This window comes from Onychostruthus taczanowskii, unplaced genomic scaffold (genome assembly GCF_017590055.1).
Source record: "Onychostruthus taczanowskii isolate IOZ18803 unplaced genomic scaffold, ASM1759005v1 scaffold75, whole genome shotgun sequence".
NCBI classification, from domain to species: Eukaryota; Metazoa; Chordata; class Aves; order Passeriformes; family Passeridae; genus Onychostruthus; species Onychostruthus taczanowskii.
Genome location: NW_024505339.1, coordinates 1329344 through 1346002, shown reverse-complemented (window position 1 = coordinate 1346002; position 16659 = coordinate 1329344). Strand labels below are relative to the sequence as shown.

At 47.7% G+C, this 16659-nt stretch overlaps 1 protein-coding gene across 2 annotated transcripts in view; it reads right to left on the bottom strand.

Moving 5' to 3' along the window:
* PHF12 (PHD finger protein 12) overlaps positions 1 to 15912 on the bottom strand; it is a 31632-nt gene extending 15720 nt beyond the window's left edge. The window contains exons 1-3 of one of the 2 annotated variants that reach the window (XM_041422941.1): positions 15767 to 15912; positions 15267 to 15448; positions 1062 to 1134 (exon numbers count right to left, since the gene is read on the bottom strand). In XM_041422941.1, the coding sequence (XP_041278875.1) occupies positions 1062 to 1134; positions 15267 to 15448; positions 15767 to 15832 (321 nt within the window). In that variant the 5' untranslated portion in view covers positions 15833 to 15912. The remainder of the gene's footprint in view (positions 1 to 1061; positions 1135 to 15266; positions 15449 to 15766) is intronic. The other variant, XM_041422942.1, reaches the window with a different exon arrangement.
* Between the last annotated feature and the right edge of the window lie 747 nt (positions 15913 to 16659).

Below are 16659 nucleotides of genomic sequence, written 5' to 3'. Positions count from 1 at the left end.
ACAAGGTGCAGCAGAGGAAAACTATAGTCTCCCATCACCACAAGATCCATTTTGCAACAGTAGGAGATGTTGTGTGGCCTGGGATGGGCAACTGTGCACTGTTCCAGCATCACCCATATGGAGGAACCAATCTACTCCATCACTAACAAGGTCTGCAAAGGGAGCAAAGTGTTTTCAGGCAATTTTTAATATAGAAAAGTTGGGTCTTTTCTCCTTTTCTCTCTCTTTTTACTTTGTTATTTGTTTTTCGATTTGTGACCTTCATTTCTATTGTTGGCAGATGGCTGAACAGTGCCCTGGAAACATAACAAGGCAATCACTTCAGGAACAAAAGGCTGAGCACACAGTTTTCTTCCAATCTGTTTTGGGTGTCACTTCAAGAGAACAGTTGCTAGATAGCTTGGTGCAGTTTCTAAACCCTCTGCTATGCAGCCCTACGTGGTCACAGCAATAAGATGTTTACATTGTGCAAGACAGCTTCCTGGAGAAAGAGCATCAAGGCAAAAAAAAAAGAGACAAGCTACAATATTGCCCAATCATCTCCTTCCCATCCTGTTCAACAGCCCAGGAAATCATAACTCACTGTGATTTCACCCTCTGCTGATGTACAACTGCTGTGAAGTCACTCTTCTAAAAAACATATATTAAGTAGAATCAGAGCCCTGATGGCAAAGCTGTATTAACGTGACTCCCATTCTGCCTGTAGACAGCTCATCTCCTCAAGCACAGGAGCCATTCCCATTTCCTCTGTGCCTCAGCTCTCCCTCCTTTCCAGAAACGGGGGGAAGGAAAAGTTTAAAATGTACAGATTGACAAGAAGGTATCAAGCACTTCAGTTTTACTTCCTAGTAGTGAGGTTAAAATATCCTAAGGGTCTCGCCAAGACCCCTTAGGTTTCTTTAAGCCCTTTCCTAACAAAGCCCTTTGCAAACATGAGCACAAAGAAGCAGCTCTGGTTGTCTAAGTACACACGAAGGGAGAGGCAGGTATGAACCACAGGATTCAGGTTTCAGAGGGCCATTTGGAAGGGCAGGGGTTGTGTCTGTCCTGAGAGGCTTTACCTTGCGGCGCACGGTGCAGCGGTGGCACATCCACTCCCCCGGCGGCAGCATCTCCTCGCTGAGCGGAGGGTTGCTACAAGAGAAACACAAAGCAAAGCTTTACTGTTATTTACTGTCATTTCTGGAACTCTTCTCACGTACACAGCCAGAGTCAGGGCAGCTCTGCAGTTCCACTCCCAGGCACTTCCTTTAACTGATGGTGAAGCTCCCTGGATTCGCTCTCCCATACATCCACTTAGCCAGACACCTCCAAGAAGCCAGTCTTCCATGACACCCATCTGAGCTCCACGGTTTCAGAGCACTCTCAGAGTTGAACAGCAAAGATAAATGGAAGATTCACTGGTGTGCCACACATATACCTCCCCCCCACCAACACCACACCTCCTTAAATAACTTGATTACTGCATGTGAGACCACACAGATTCCCGTGCAGCAAGCACAGTCATACATCCAGGCATTTCCATCCCTTGAACTTGCAGGGAGTCCAACTGAACGAGCTGTCATGAGGTTTACCCACCACCTCCCATGTACTCCATCCCTGGGCACACTTACTTAATGGTAGAAACCACCTTCTATCTTAAGACAACCCAAATACTCTTACAAGTGTCACCATATCCAGCTTGCCTTGGCTACGAAGCACAGGATACATCCTACTCACATGGATCTACGCTTACTATAAGAGCTGTATCACAGTGAAATGACATTCTCATTTTGATGCTAGAAATAAACCAAAGCAAATTAGACTAAGGAGTAAGGAGGACTATTTTGAGAAACACTTTTCCTCAGTAAAAGGCAGAGCAGCATATGTTAGATGATACACTTTCCTTACAGATCCTACTACTAACTCAAGTACTTTCCAACACCTCTTTATCATTAAGATTTGTTATTTGAGCAAACTGCTGACTGTGGCAGGGAAAATGTACCTGCTGGCAAAACCCAGCCATTTACCATGCAGTGTGACTTAACATAATACTTCTAAAAGTTCTCCTGACTTTTGCTAGAGGCAGCTCTTAGCAAGTCTGCTCTCTTGTGCTGAACACACGGATGCACTACCACAGGATCTGGAAGCTCCATTTCCCACTGACTGGGAAACAGATTTCAAGGATCCACTGGGACAGACTGGGTTACAAGGGGATCAAGAAGTACAGTAGCTTGTAAGACTGGCCCAAGAAAGCCACACAAGCATGGGAAGCTAGATGTTGGTTCATGGCAGGAATCTCTATACTGTTTATTGCACCTACAAATACCAAACCAAATCCGAGTTAAGCTTTCCAGTCTCCAGCCCTGACAAACCAGGGAGGATAAGACGCATACTTGCTGGGCAGGAAGAGCTGTGCTTTGCAGCAAAGGGAGAGTCTGTCTTCCTCGAGAATCTTGCTCCTAGCACAGGGAAATGGCACAGGATCCCAGCCCAGGCTCCCAAGCCCGGACTGTGAAAACAAACACACTTCCTTTGTTTAAACAGAGTCCCGGCGAGCCTTGCCCCGAGCTCGCCCGTGTGCCAGCGACTGCCTCTGCAGGTACTGCAGCCATCCGGGGTCACACTCCCTCTTGCAACACTGTGCCTGGAAGACTGAAGGAAGAACACAGCAAGAACCAAGCTGGTAATAACCTCAGCATTTCTGGTGTCAGGCTCTGGGGAATTCAGTAGAGCCAACACATCTGGCAGCCATTTTGAGGAGGAGTGCAGGGTTTCAGAGGCCTCTGTGTTCCAGGCGCTCCAGAAATGCAGTGCTCTGCATATATGCACTGACATACCTGCAGCTTATGTTTCTCATTTCCTGGAGGGCTTGGATGAACAAGAGATCAGGCTCTAGATGAGAGCACCAAAGCCTCCACTACTGGCTGCATCACCTCAAATGCTTGGATGAAGCAGTAGCTCCCTGCCCCAAACGAATCTTTTGCTAACAGAAGCAGGGAAGGGGGAGGTGGAAGGAGAAGAGTAACAAATAATCCCCGTGTGCTTGCTGCAGCATAAATCCATGCTGAATCCTAAGGTGCATCCTGCAACAGCTCAGGTTTTACTCTTGCTAGAAAACGAGCTCTTAGATCTGCATCTACATCAAGAATGGATTCATGTGGCCCATTCCCCTCTCCCCTCCCAACACCCCAGGGCAAAAAAACCACAGACTTTGATTTGTTCCTAGTGAAATTTCACCCTCTGAAGCTCCCGACGAGCGTGCCTGAACTGCTGGGAACACGTCTGCCCCATTCCGCCGTGCGGCGTGCCAGGGATCCACACGCTGCCAGATGCCTCTGGTTATTTGTTTTAACTGTTACCTCAATCTTACGCATTTTACAATGAAACAATTAATACCACAGTGAACCTTGAGAGATGCCTGGAAGAGTCAGAACAGGTTTCTTCTGCAAGTGTGTATGTTATTGTCCCATTTGCTGGGTTTGAACCATGAAATCCTACATACGCCATACTATTAAAGAAGCATTTTAATGAATGCTGCTACCCAAAGGCCTGTGGAAGGAGGGGGAAAAGATTCGTTTCAGAGCAGCAGAAAGGTTTTAGTGCTCAGACAAGCCTCCTGAGGTTTTCTGCTCACTGTCAGGGCCAAGCTGCGATAGCAAGTGTATTAAAAGAGCGATTCTGCCTCTCCTGGTTAATGAACTGTTCATCAACGCAGCTCACCATGCTAACAAAGACTGATGAAGCCTGCTCCTGCACTGCTGGCCTCGCAGCAAGCAGAGAGCACTGCCTGGGTCTCAGCAGAAAGCCAGGGAAGAGCTAAAGAATGCTGTTTTAATTGACTAGGTATGACCACATTCTTCAACCTTTTACTGTAAGCATAAAAGAAACGGATTTTTAAATCTGAGCAAGATACTTGATCTTCATAAGCAAGGTAAGAATTAGCACTTTGGCAGGAGCACCACGGCCCTTTTCTCCCTATCTTTCATGGGTTCATTAGCATGCACAGCTCCAGCCGCCAGTGTTTGCTGCCAACAGGACCTGGAATTGTACAGCTCCCACTTTATCTTCGGTTACAACACATCTCCTTTCAACTACACACCAGTCAGTTGCACTTTTCAGTACATTTTCACTAATCCTTCATTTCAGAAAGTTTCCCCTTCTGTCATCACAGACAAGAATGGTGGCCTCTGCTGTTTACCTGGGGGGTTTGGTGTGACCCAAATCAAACCTGCTCAGCAGAATGTGTTTCTGCATTTAAAACAAAGACAGCTGTGAAAAAACACAGGCTGACTTAAGAACACCTGGAAGACTAACTCATACAAAGCCTCTGAAAATTAAAGGAGATGTTTATCACTGCCTAGTCAAAAACCACCACACTGCCTACGAAGTCACTTGCCATATAATATCTGTCTCATAACTTATTCTCAGAAAGTTAACTATCTCCTGAAATTCCTATCAGATGCATTGTCAAGCATTGCTCTGCCATGGCCAGAATGCAATGCTCTATCCCTTAATCAAAACTTAAATGGCTATGACAAAATTAAAAAAAAAAATCTTCAAGAGCATATTAGGAGTTTTTATCAAGCAAACAATAGCACCAAGCCACTTAGCTTTTCAATTTCACACTCTGGGGCTCTCATACATCAGAAGCCTGTTGTCAAGTCTAAATCCTGTAATTACTCCTCACTTTGCTGACCTCAATAAATAGGTAAACAAGTGCTCCAAGGAATGGCACCTTCTCCAATACAAACTGGGCCGAAGCTCTCAAAGGAACCAGTTATAAGCAGACCTGAGGTTATTTACACACTGCATTCCTGGCCATCTTGCGTCAAAGGCACGTTGACACTACTTTTGGACCCACCAGGATACAGCCAGCTACCAGCTGGGATAATGGTGGCAGGAAAACAAACCAGTGCCTGGTGAAGCTTTCTTCAATAACTCCTCTTTCACGTCAGTTGTTTTCAACAATTGGACTTAAAATATTTTTTTTTCCTATGCGGAGGAAAAATAGTAACACCATGAAAAAATGTAGGCAAACACATTTTTTCCTTCTCAGGAAACTTGATTAACTGACCAAGACTCAGTGACAGGATGATAATGAAGGATGCTAGATATATTTGCCAGATAAGGGAAGAAGGCTTTCAACTCTTCTATGGGACTCCTATTTATTCCTATGATGGATAGAGCTACAGCTGTTCTAGCAGCTTCATAAAGAACAAGGCTCCCTGGCTTCCTACAGCAGGGCCTCAATGGCAGCTAAAACAAACCAGGAAACCAACCTCACTGTCAGGGCATTACAAGAGCCCCATTGAGAACAGGGAAAGTTGCATCATTTACAAATTCAGCTTTTTGGAACATTTTTACTGCGCCCAAATTACATACTTCTGCTCACAGCTGCTCCCAAACCCGGCTGGAGGAGGACACCTGGAACCCTGAGCCTCTACCTTAGACAGAATAAAACCACACCAAACAAGCCAACAGCTGCAGCCTGCAGCAAGTTCCTCCCCACTGCAACTCCCTCACCTTCCTCTTTTACTTTTGCATCAACACAAAGCTCCTGAAGACAGAAGTCAGATTTCAATTACCTCAGAGGTGGTTATTAGGAAAACTATCAGCTCCCTCCTCTCCTCCACTTTTATTCCTCAAATTATTCAGTGAAGTATCCAAGTTCTGCTCATTAACATGGATAAATTGTGACACTCAGCTGTACAACAATAATCTTCATGGAAAAGCCAAAGATTTCTCAAGCACCAATGCAGAGACCACCAAACTTCAGAAAAGCCCAGCATAATTTTTGTTCTTTACAGACCTCTAAGCATGACCTGATCACATTAAAACTAACAGTTTCAGCAACTTTCTGGCCACAGTTAGGCTCACACTGTTTATAAGTTATACCTATTTTAAGCCAGCAGCACAATTCACATTAACTACAGAGCATCACCCACTATACTTCTACCTGTGGTGCAACAACTCCTGAGGGAGCCTGTGAAAAAAGCTTGACAGCAGGCAGTATAACTTTATTTACACTGAAGTGAAAGTCTTGAGCATGGACATAAGAAGTTCTAAATTAGCAACATCCAGCAAGGACTCCTGGACACCACCAAACAGGTCAGGACATGATTATTTTGGCTGCCATTGTGCAAAGAAGGGAAGCAAAATGACTGTTTCACAGGTCACTAATTATCCCATCATCTGGAATGCTGCATGTGCTTAGAGTGCATCTTTCCAACAGCATGGCCAGAGCTGGAAATAAGGGTTCAGCAACAGACAGAAAACAGAAGCAGGATTAAAACACCATTATATGGCAGACAGCAAGGAAGAAGATGTACCCAATGAAAAAATAAAGGTACACTACATTATCTTCATGATGCTACAAGAGTGGAGGAAGACTTTAACTCTTCAGGGTTTAAGTAGCAGCTTTGCTGGGTATGCCAGATCCCAAAATTCCCTTCAGTGTGTGCTTATTTTTACTATCTAGACCTGCCAGTGTGTTCAACATTTCAAGGGCTTGGCCAGCAGTCCCAGCCTCTGGCAGCAGCACCACCCTGCTCCTAAGAACCAGGTACCATTTCATGAGCGTATCATGAATTTTGTGAGTATTCTGTGAATTTCAATGCCAATGAACTTATTTACTTGAATCCATCAAACCACTCCTGCTACTCCCATCCCAGGAAGAGAACCTCATGGAAGCAGGTGTTTATCTACCTTACCTCAGCTCCCTTCCTGCCTTCTCCCTGTGCCCTCCTGCACAGGGAATCCTGAAGTTCATGGGCAATCAGGGAAGTATCCTCCAAGGCACAAAGCAGAACTTTTTTTGCCTCCAACCTGATGAGCAGGAGGGCCCAATAAACTGGATAAGCTGCATGTAAACATGTGATCACCTGATGTAATTAGTTACTTCTATTTATAGAAGGAACCTGGCCCCAGAGACCATTCCCTAGACAACCTGTTAGTTATTACCCTCATTAATGTCCAGCTGACAAAAAATTAAAGGAAGTATTGTTTTTTAAGATACCAAATTTCCATACATAGGTAAACACATACATCTATAAAAACAAATATGTATTAAAGAGTGTATAGTATCACTAAAACAGCAGTGAGAGTCTTTAATTATTATTTTTAAATTAGTTTGACTGGTTATGAACTCTGATATTTGAGACATATTTGCCAAGGGAACCATCCAGCTTTGTATTTATAAGTAAAAACCATGGAAGTTGACAGAAGAATTGTTGACTTTGAAAAATGTGGGTCAGACACAGAAATTCAGACATTTTGCACATCCTGACTCCTGTTTCTTTCCCAGGCATCACTCATGCCTGTGCTGCAGACAATAGTAACAATAGCCTGAATTCAATGTCCAGGTTCATTATTAAGTGTTCAGGTCTTTATAGCACCATCTTCTTAACAGATTAGAAGTCATCTTCTCAAAGCAGGATGACACATAGGGCAGCATCAGGGAAAAGAAAGGAGGCTGAGGAACAACACAGCCCTGGTGAGAATCACTTCATCCAATTCTGTCTTTAAAGAACAATAAATGAAGAGACATCTCTGGTGGGAAAAAAAATAATCAAAACACAGGTCTGAGAGGTTTCTGAGAAGTGAACACATTCAGCCCCAGCCATACTGAACGTGTTCAAAGGAGACAGGGGTGAAAGGACAGCAGCAATAAGGTGGAAAAAAGGAAAGAAGTACATCAGAAGAGGATGAAGGGCAGACCCATAAAAGCAAAAGCATGAATTTGTCTTCACACAGGCACAAGTGAAGTGTAATTCTGACATCTACATGTGGACTAGGCTTTCCCAAGAATGCTGGGGAAGAGAGAAAAAAGAGCAGAGACAGAAATATCCACCAAAAAAAAAAAACCAAAAAACCAACAAAAAATCCTTAGAGCAGGGCATACATTCTTTTCTGCCTTTTCCAGATCACCTTCATATCTTGCTCCTGTTGCTATTCTAGACAGAGATCACTGGGAAGTTCACATGATGCCGTGCCCAAAGTCAGAGGCTGCACAGGCAGGTGTTTCACACCAATCACTAGTGCTTGCCAGAAATTCAGCATGGGGTTTTCAGCCTGCTAAATTGTATCCTCAGGCCAGTGCTTTCTGCAGGGTTCAAAGTCGGTAATCTCCAGCTCCATCTAGTTTGCTACCAGTGATCGTGCAGAGCAGACGTCAGCAGAAATGGGTTAGAGTTGGGTTCAGGCACTCGATTCCCCCCAGCTGGCTGAGATGCTCTTTGCTTTTTGTGCTCAAGATCTGATACACCAACAGGAAGAATGATTTATACAACCTTTTTTTTTTTCTCTCTTCCCCCCTTCATTTTTGGCTACAGGGAACATTTACTCCATATCCTAAAAAGGTATGTGATTGCATTACAAGTGGTATCTGTCAACCCCTTTATTAAAGGGAAGCTGCAACACTATTTTTACTCAGCTTACAGAGTTACTGGATACTGCAGTGTTCCTTCGAGGAAGCTGGGCAGACATCTAGTGAGCAGTGGAGCTGGAGACAGCACAAATCGATTACTATAAGAAGGAAAAGCCAGCTCTGACAATCTGTGTCACAAAAATCACAAGTCCAGCCAGTAACCTGACGTGGCAAGATGCTTTTTGCTTACACTCACTTTTTTCATACCCCTGTAACAAAGCCGTGTTATATCCCCAGATACATTTGCATTTTCACAAGTCCAAGAGAACTTCCTGATTGGTTTAAAAAACTAAAATGGGTACATCCTTCTCACATGATTTATATTCCAACAGACAGCACTTCCTAAATATTCAGACTGTCACACTTGCTTTCAGGGAGATACACCTCCTTCCTACTCTGCAAGTAACTGCTCCCTTTCTCCACAGCAGATTCCTGCAATTTGCTACTGACTCAAGGATTAAGAAAGGCTGCAGAGCACAGGAAAAACTCAAGAACCTGACACGAACCAGTGAGTCAGTCTAGCAACAAAAGCAGTTTAACATCCACTGGTGTGGGTCAATAAAGGGAAGAATTTATGTTAGTGTTGAAAAACTGTTTCAGTATCGATGTTACAACTGAAATTTCAAATTGACTCTGTCTTACACAGGGAAACAGAGGAGCCCTGCTCTCCTGCAGGTGGTCCTCACACCACCACAACAGCACCTACAACCCAAAAAAGGCCCTGTTTTTTTTGGGGGGGGGGAATTCCTGTTTGGTCCCGATTCTTACTAAAAATACACAGTTCTGTCACTGACAACTGCACGGAGGCACTCCCCACCCGGGGTGTCCTTCACACCCGCGGTAAGAGAAGTACAGCCGGATGTCAGACATGCCAATTACCGCCGCTTCCCTTTCTCTACCCCACCTAAACAACACCGTGAAATGGAGAGAGAGAGGAAAGAATTACGAGCTTTATAAGATCTTGTGTAATAAACACAGTAGTCCCCCATTCCCAACTATCAGATCTGCTGGCGGCAGTACAATCTTAACAACACTGAGCTTGTATGTGATAAAAAGACATAAGGCAGCTAAAGGAAGGTGAATATATTTACAAGATAGTGCCAAGATCTCCATAACAAACAGTCATTAGCAGATTAGTATTATGAATCTAATCCAATTAAGAATTTCCTTTGCAAATGCCTGGAGGAGCTGGAATTCCTCTGGGAAGACCTTTCCATGTTGTGAAAGGCTCCCATGAGTCATGCCTGCAGGCTGACATACCAGGAAAGACCAGCTCTGGAGCAGCAGGAACAAAGCAGTGAACCCCACCTCACTGCAGCCTCCTGCTCCTGAGGAGTCAACTCAAAAACGGACCTCACAGCAGCACAAAAAAAGGATTTCTCAGTTCCATAAGTCGTGGTCAACATAAAACTGGCACTTTCTTAAGCCAAGGGACGAAACCAGGGAGAATTCTCCTTGTTCACTCACTGTCTCCCACTGTGCCATTTTAAACAGCTTTGGAACAATGCAGGTGTTTGATGTAACCCAGTCCATGTAGCAGCCATGCCTTGCAGGCAAAGCCTAAGCTAAGTAGCTAAACATCCTCCTCCTCAACTCCAAATCCCCAACTTTAGAATCCCAAAACCATGCTCCTACCACTGCACACTGATGTTGGGAACTGCAGCAGAGACCCACGGCTCAATCCAAATCCCCAATTCTTGCCCACAGTGCAAAATCTGCTCACACACAGTTTAACACAAGCAACATCCACACACACAGGTGAGAGTGGTGGTTTGCAAGTCACCCAATCACGAGTTCCTCAAATTCTTACTGTGAATGATTTGTTGAAGCCCTCAGCTGAAGTCCAGAGATTTAGGCTGACCTTATCTGCCTTTGCACAGAGAGATTTAGGACAAAATAAGGAGAGTGAAAAATCTCATTGGTACAACTTTGCTGAGCAGAGCTGCCAAGACTGATCATGTTACCACATCTGCAGGCGCACACGCTGACCCTCTGCTGCCAGAAACCCAGGCAGGGCAATCACTTCCTCCTGTCTCAGGATCCAGCCTGGGCTGGCCCCAAGGCTCCCAAAATATCAGAACCAGAGATACATAAAAACAAAAGTCGGTGTTTTTTTAAAAGCACATACTTAAACCGATATTGTTTTAACAAAGTATCGGTTAAGATGGATACATTTAAATGTTGGGAACAGAACAGCTTCCTCTGACCTTCAGTATGCAATTACATAAACATTAAAGTAGGGGTTTGCCAGTCATTTACTGTTAAAAAAACCCAAACAAACAGAAAGCCTCATAATAAAAACTTACTTCACCTAAAACTACAAGCTTTTTTGAAGCTGTGATGTAATTCGATGTACTGAAACCCTGTTCCTAGCCACTCTTAGGTAGGAAGCTTGCCTCTCCAGCACCTTCCTGGGCATCTCAATACTCCTTGCAGCAGGAGATGCCTCAGACCATTCCAAGATTCACCTGAAACACCCGAGGCAGCCCAAGATGACCATTAAGGGAAGGATTAACTGAGACAATAGACTGGCCATTGTTTTTCTGCCCTCACAGAGTGCATATTCATGTAAAAACCCTAAGCTAGAACAAATGCCAAAGATAAAGCAAGATGTTTTAGACTGAATAAGGTGGGGAAAGAGTTATCGATGTCCTACCAGCCAAACACAACTTTTTTCCATTCTTTGTTCGAAGCGCTAAAACAATGTGACTCATAGAAAATACCAAAACTCTAGTTTAACTTCCTCTGCTGCACTTTGCAGCTCTGTCACTCCTGTTCTTCGACACCAGCACTTGGGTGAAGACTGCCAAATCGGAGGGGAAATGAGCCAAACACTGCAAATATAAACACGAGGAGGTGTTGCAAAAAATTTGATGGAGGTAGCAGGCCCTGGTACGGACACGACACACTTCTCCCAGCACAGCAGTGAAGAAGCCCAGCTACCAGGAACCTTTCTGCTGAGCAGGGCCACAAAACTGGCACTGTCGTTTATATAACTGGTCAGCTCTAAGGGACTGAGGTCACTCTGCCATGCCAGCAGAGCTGCACAGCCAGCGGCATGAGATTTTACACGAGGGACTTGAACCGCAGCATTCAGCGAGGTTTGTGCTTTTGGGCTCCTCCAACCAGAAACTCGGGCAGGGAGACTTTTTAAAAAAACAAAAAGAGAGAGAAAAAAAACAAACACAAAACTGTTCTGTGTTGGTTCTCCCTCCTGTTGTCACTCCCCTCCCCCAGCTTGTTAACTAAACTTTTCCTCTCCCGGGGATCTTTCTAATCCTTCGTAATGAATTTGCAACATCAGTCACTTTGCAAACCCGCTTCAATGTGAATCAAGTTTACTACAAGCTCAAGAAAACACAGGGAATTCTAACAATCACATTGCCAGGAGGAGGATATAAATGGGAAAGAATAGAAGTAGCACTGGAAAATTGGTTTTCAATTATGTAAAGAAGGAGTGTGCACCATCCCTGAGGGCCTGGGCTAAGGCAGAACATCAGGATGGAAATGCACTCTGCACTGTTACCCAAAGCAGCAGATTGTGGGCAAACAGCAGAACCAGACACCAACTTCAGAGCTAAAAATCCCACGTCTTGTTTTCAAGAATTACTAGGGACCCAATGAACCTCTCTCTGTAAATTCAAACCTGAAGAGAGTCACCTGACCCTGATATTAATCCAAGTATGTTGAAACTAAGTATCTGGCAGAGATTTCACACTTTGCTGTATCCCTCCCACCAGGCCAGTTTATCTGCAGCCAGGCTGGAATCCTCTGGCCTCTCAGAGCACCCATAGCAGTTTTACACTGAACTAGGACTCCAAAATGGAGTTGTGGGGAAAGCTGACATCCCAACAGGTGAATTGGGAAGTCACTTCCACCCACATTAATTCAGGAGAGCAGTTGTTCCACTTGTATACCAACAAAACTTGTTATTTACCATTTCATAAGTGTAATACTATCAGACTCTGAAAGTTTTGGGAGTTTTGGCCAAGTGCCTTCTGTTTTCCACACAGGACAAGGGGTTTAAACTGAAGTTTAAACTGCTAAACTGAAGTTAAGGCAAACTGCTGAGGTTTGAGGATCACACACCTAGCAAAGCCAACTTCCTCACTACAGACTTAAACAACTTGATACAGAAAAACCTTTTCTACACAGGAAGGTGCAACATGAGTTCCTGGGAAGCTGAGCTGGGTTTGCCTCCAGCTGACTGCATGACTCGTGCCAATCATACCCCTGAAAATCCTTTTCTTTTATAACATGGCCTCTCCCATACAGCTGTGTGGGAGCTGATTACAGCTGTAATCAACACATCACAAACCCTAGACCAATTAAAAGCTACTTTTTTTGTTATGCTATACTGATAATAAATTCAACCTGGTACTAAAGCTCACAATGAATATTTAGAGAAAAGGTAAGCTGTTGACACAAATCAGAGTGCTCCAGCAGGACTATTCAAGTGACTTAAACCAAGCCTTGCATTACAGCTACTATTCTTTAAATAAAAAAAGGAGGCAGAAAGGAAGTTGCAAGTGCTGCCTATACGCCTAAGTTTATATCCAGAACGGAAGTTTACTTTCAGCAAAACATAGGAGGTAATGGAAAGACACACAAAAACAAAACCTGAGCATCCCTTTGAGACAACTTAGGTCACCTGAAGGCCATAGCCAAGGGTCCAACAAAGGTCCAGGAGGAAGGAGGCAGAACCAGACCCAAGCTGGAGGCCCTGAGACAAAGCCTTTCCACACTGCGCCACCTCCCACAGCAGGGTCTGGGCTGCTGTCAAAGGGGTCGCTTGAGAAACCCCAGAAGAGGCAACAAATGGGATGAAAGAGAATATTTAGAATTGCTCTTTCATTTCTGTTCTGAAGAGTGGCTAGTTAGCCAAAGATACATATATATTTTTTCTATAATATTTTTATATAAATTCTTGTACAATTATAATGCAACTAACTCAGGTACAGCAAAAGCTTTGCAGGTATCTGATTTACCCGGTTGTTTCCCACTCACTAACTACAAAAACATCACCAGATTAATCCATGAAATTTAGGCATGCACAAAGTGGTCTCATTTATGGTCAGACTTAACTAGGATTCAGAGTTAACTCTGCAGCCTTAGGCACAGCTCTTGCATTCCAAAATGTGAAGTTCTAGCCATCGCTCCAGCCTCGCTAGGAGAACGCTCAGGATGCATCCGAAAGCAACTATGCCCAGCAGAAGGAAAAAACCACCCTTAAATTAAAGCTCATCAAGGACACTGGATGAAAAATAATGATAATTACTATCCTGCTAGTAAATATTAGAGGATCTGCACTACCACCAGTAGCACTTCCTCAGGGTAGGAGGGATGATGTCATGGCTGCATGCTACAGCATTGTCGGGTTTGCCTGGCTACACGCTGCTAACGGGACACTCCCTACAGAACTGTGACCGCACACTCAGCTTCCCTGCTATCAGCCACCAGTTTAATAAGTGTTCTGAGACCCTCAATTAGCATAGAAATGCAGAATAGCCAGCAAGCAAATGAAAATTTGAAAAAAGCAAGGGAAAAAAAAAAAAAAACAACAGAGGGAGGGGAAAAAAAAGCGCAGAGGAGACAGCTGTAACAGGGTGGCAAACAAAGCTCCAAAGCATGAAAGAGAGAAAGGAATGTGGTTAAAAAATCTCCCCTAAGGAAGAATACTCTGTACTCCCAAGCTCCAGCTGTTTGACTTGCCCCGCTCCCTCCTCCACTCCATTATCCACTCTGGCTGTGCTAATTTAACACAAACCGCCCGCCTGTGTCAACTGTTGAAAGGGGGGATTTCAGGATGCATCCAAGCTCCGGGTGCAGAAAAAGGAAAAACTTTGGGGCGGAAAGTTGAGGCGCTTTTGGCGTGGTGTCGCTTTGTGCCGGGAGAGCTTGGGAAGCTGTGAGGGAAGGCAGCAAGAGCCCATCCTGCTGCAGCCTCCAGCACCTCGAGCCCTGCCACCGCTTCCGCACGCACCTCGATTCCCAGCCGGCAGCCAGATCTGCATGCAGAGAGCTCTGCCTTCATCAACAAAGCCACACAACTCCCAGCAAGAGCACCCAGCAGCCCCCCAGTTCACGGCAGACACCCCCACGGATGAGACAAGAAGGTCGGAAGAGCAAGGAGGAAGGGAAAAAAGGAGGGAAAGGAATAAACCCGGCCAGCGTTAAAGTCTGGAGGCCTGGATTTGCACGGGGAAGGTATTTTCACGTTTGAGATACTGTGGGGAGCGTTGCGAGGGTTTGGAAGTCATATATGCAGCCAAAATGGCGCTGAGAATAAAAATATAATTTAAAGGAAGGTCGCCATATTGTAAACAGTGAGGCAGGGAGACACAGAGACAGCAACCTCCATTATTCCCAGCAGCTGCAGCAGCACGGAAGCGCTGGGAACGTCAGGCCTGGTGCAGAGACGCCACCAGAGCTTCCCCCTCTCCAGCCAGGGCCCTCCGGAGGGTCCCCCGCAAGCCAGGCACCCTTGGACAGGGGTGAGGTGGGGAAGTTTCCCGCTGGGGAGGGCGAAAGGCCGGGCAGGGGCAGCACCAAGGCAGCCAGGCCGCGCAGCCAGCGGCCTCGCTCCTCCTCCAGGCCTCTCGCCCGCTGCTCAGCACAAAAAGAAAGGAGGAGGGTGGACCCCCAACCCTCCAGAAAGCAGCCGGGGGAGGGTTCACCTCGGCCGCAGTGGATCAGTACGAGGAGGGATGGACCCAAGCGGGGTTTGCACCTCCTTTTTGTTCCTGTCTGCTCCAGCCGGCCCCACGTCCCCCCCCTCCCCGGGACCTAACGGGAAGCGGGAGCGGCCGGAGGGAAGGTGCTCTGGGCAGATCCGGAGGGAGAGAGCGCCAAGCCTTACCAGCACTGGAGGTGGAAAGCGGCGGGGCAGTGATCGCAGCAGAGCAGATCCCCTCCTTCCTTGCAGCTATCGCAGCTATCGTGGTTAGTGGCCCTGCCACTTCGCCTGGGCTCCTTCTCGGGCCTCCTGCTCTTCTTCTCCCCATCTTCGCTCTTGGGGGGAGCCAGGAGGGCCTGGATTTGCTGCACATGCACACACAGACAGAGCGGGCTCTGAGGGGCTGCACGGACCCTGACCCAGCGCCCTTCTCCCCGTGCCCGCCGGGGGGACAGCGGCCCCGGCTCCTCCGGGAGGGGATCGGGGGGGGGACAGAGCCCCGGCCGAGCCCGCCCCGCCCGCCCCGTGTCCGGCAGGGCCTCTCCGGGGGCCGGGCGAGCTGCCTCCGTCCCTCCGCACTTCCTTGTAAGGCCACGGGGCTCCGGGGTGGGGGGGTTCCCTCGCCATCTTGCAGCCCCACTGCCCCCCCGGCCCGGCCCCCCCCGCCGCGCCCCGGGCCTCACCTCCATCAGCCCCCCGGAGGTGTCCAGGTCGTAGACGATCGTCTTGGTCTCCATCTTCTCCCACATTCATCCAGCCCAGGAGCGGCCCCGAGAGCCCCCCCCGGCGAGAGGGAGCGAGGCGGGGACGTGCGGCGGCCCCTCAACGCACGCGGGGCCACTGCGCGTGCGCCAGCCGCCTCCCCGTGCGACTCCGCCCCGCCCCGCCCCTTCCCCGCCCTCTTCTCGCGCAGGCGCGTGGCGGCCGTCACGTTCCAGCGAGCGGGCGGGGTAGCGGGGNGGAGCGGGGGCGCGGTCTGTGTTTGTGACGTCACCCCGCCAGAGGCCACGCCTCTTAAAGCGGCAGTGCTCCCTCCGGAGAGCACGGGGGGGGGTCGGGATGTCAGCGGGGTAGCGGTGAGGTGGGCTCAGGGCCCACTCTGGGGGGGTGTGTGGGTGTGGGTGTACCCCCATTCCGAGCTGCCCGGCCCCGCTGAGGAAGACGCCATCGCTTCTTCTAAAACACCAGTTTTTATTAATGAAACAACCAAAAGATGGGGAGGGGGGCGGTGTCCCCTCCTGATCGAGGGGGCGGCGGGGGCCGGGGTCACCAGCCCGGTCGGGACGCGGCGGTGGCGGGGCACAGCCATGCCCGGTGCCCCCGCCGCCACTGCGGGTCTGGCCGCGCTGGGGAGCCGGGACGCGCGTTGGGGACACGCTGGTGGCGGAAGGGACCCCCCGGTGAGGGCGAAGCAAGCGGGGGCCGGGGGGACACGCAGCATGCTGGGGACACGGGAGGGACACGTCCCTGCGTGGCGGCGGTGGGAGACACAGGGTTGCGGGGGGACCAGCCCTGTGCTGGGTGGGGGGCGAGGGCGGGGGGTGCACGCACATGGCCACCCAAGCCACTCGCCCAC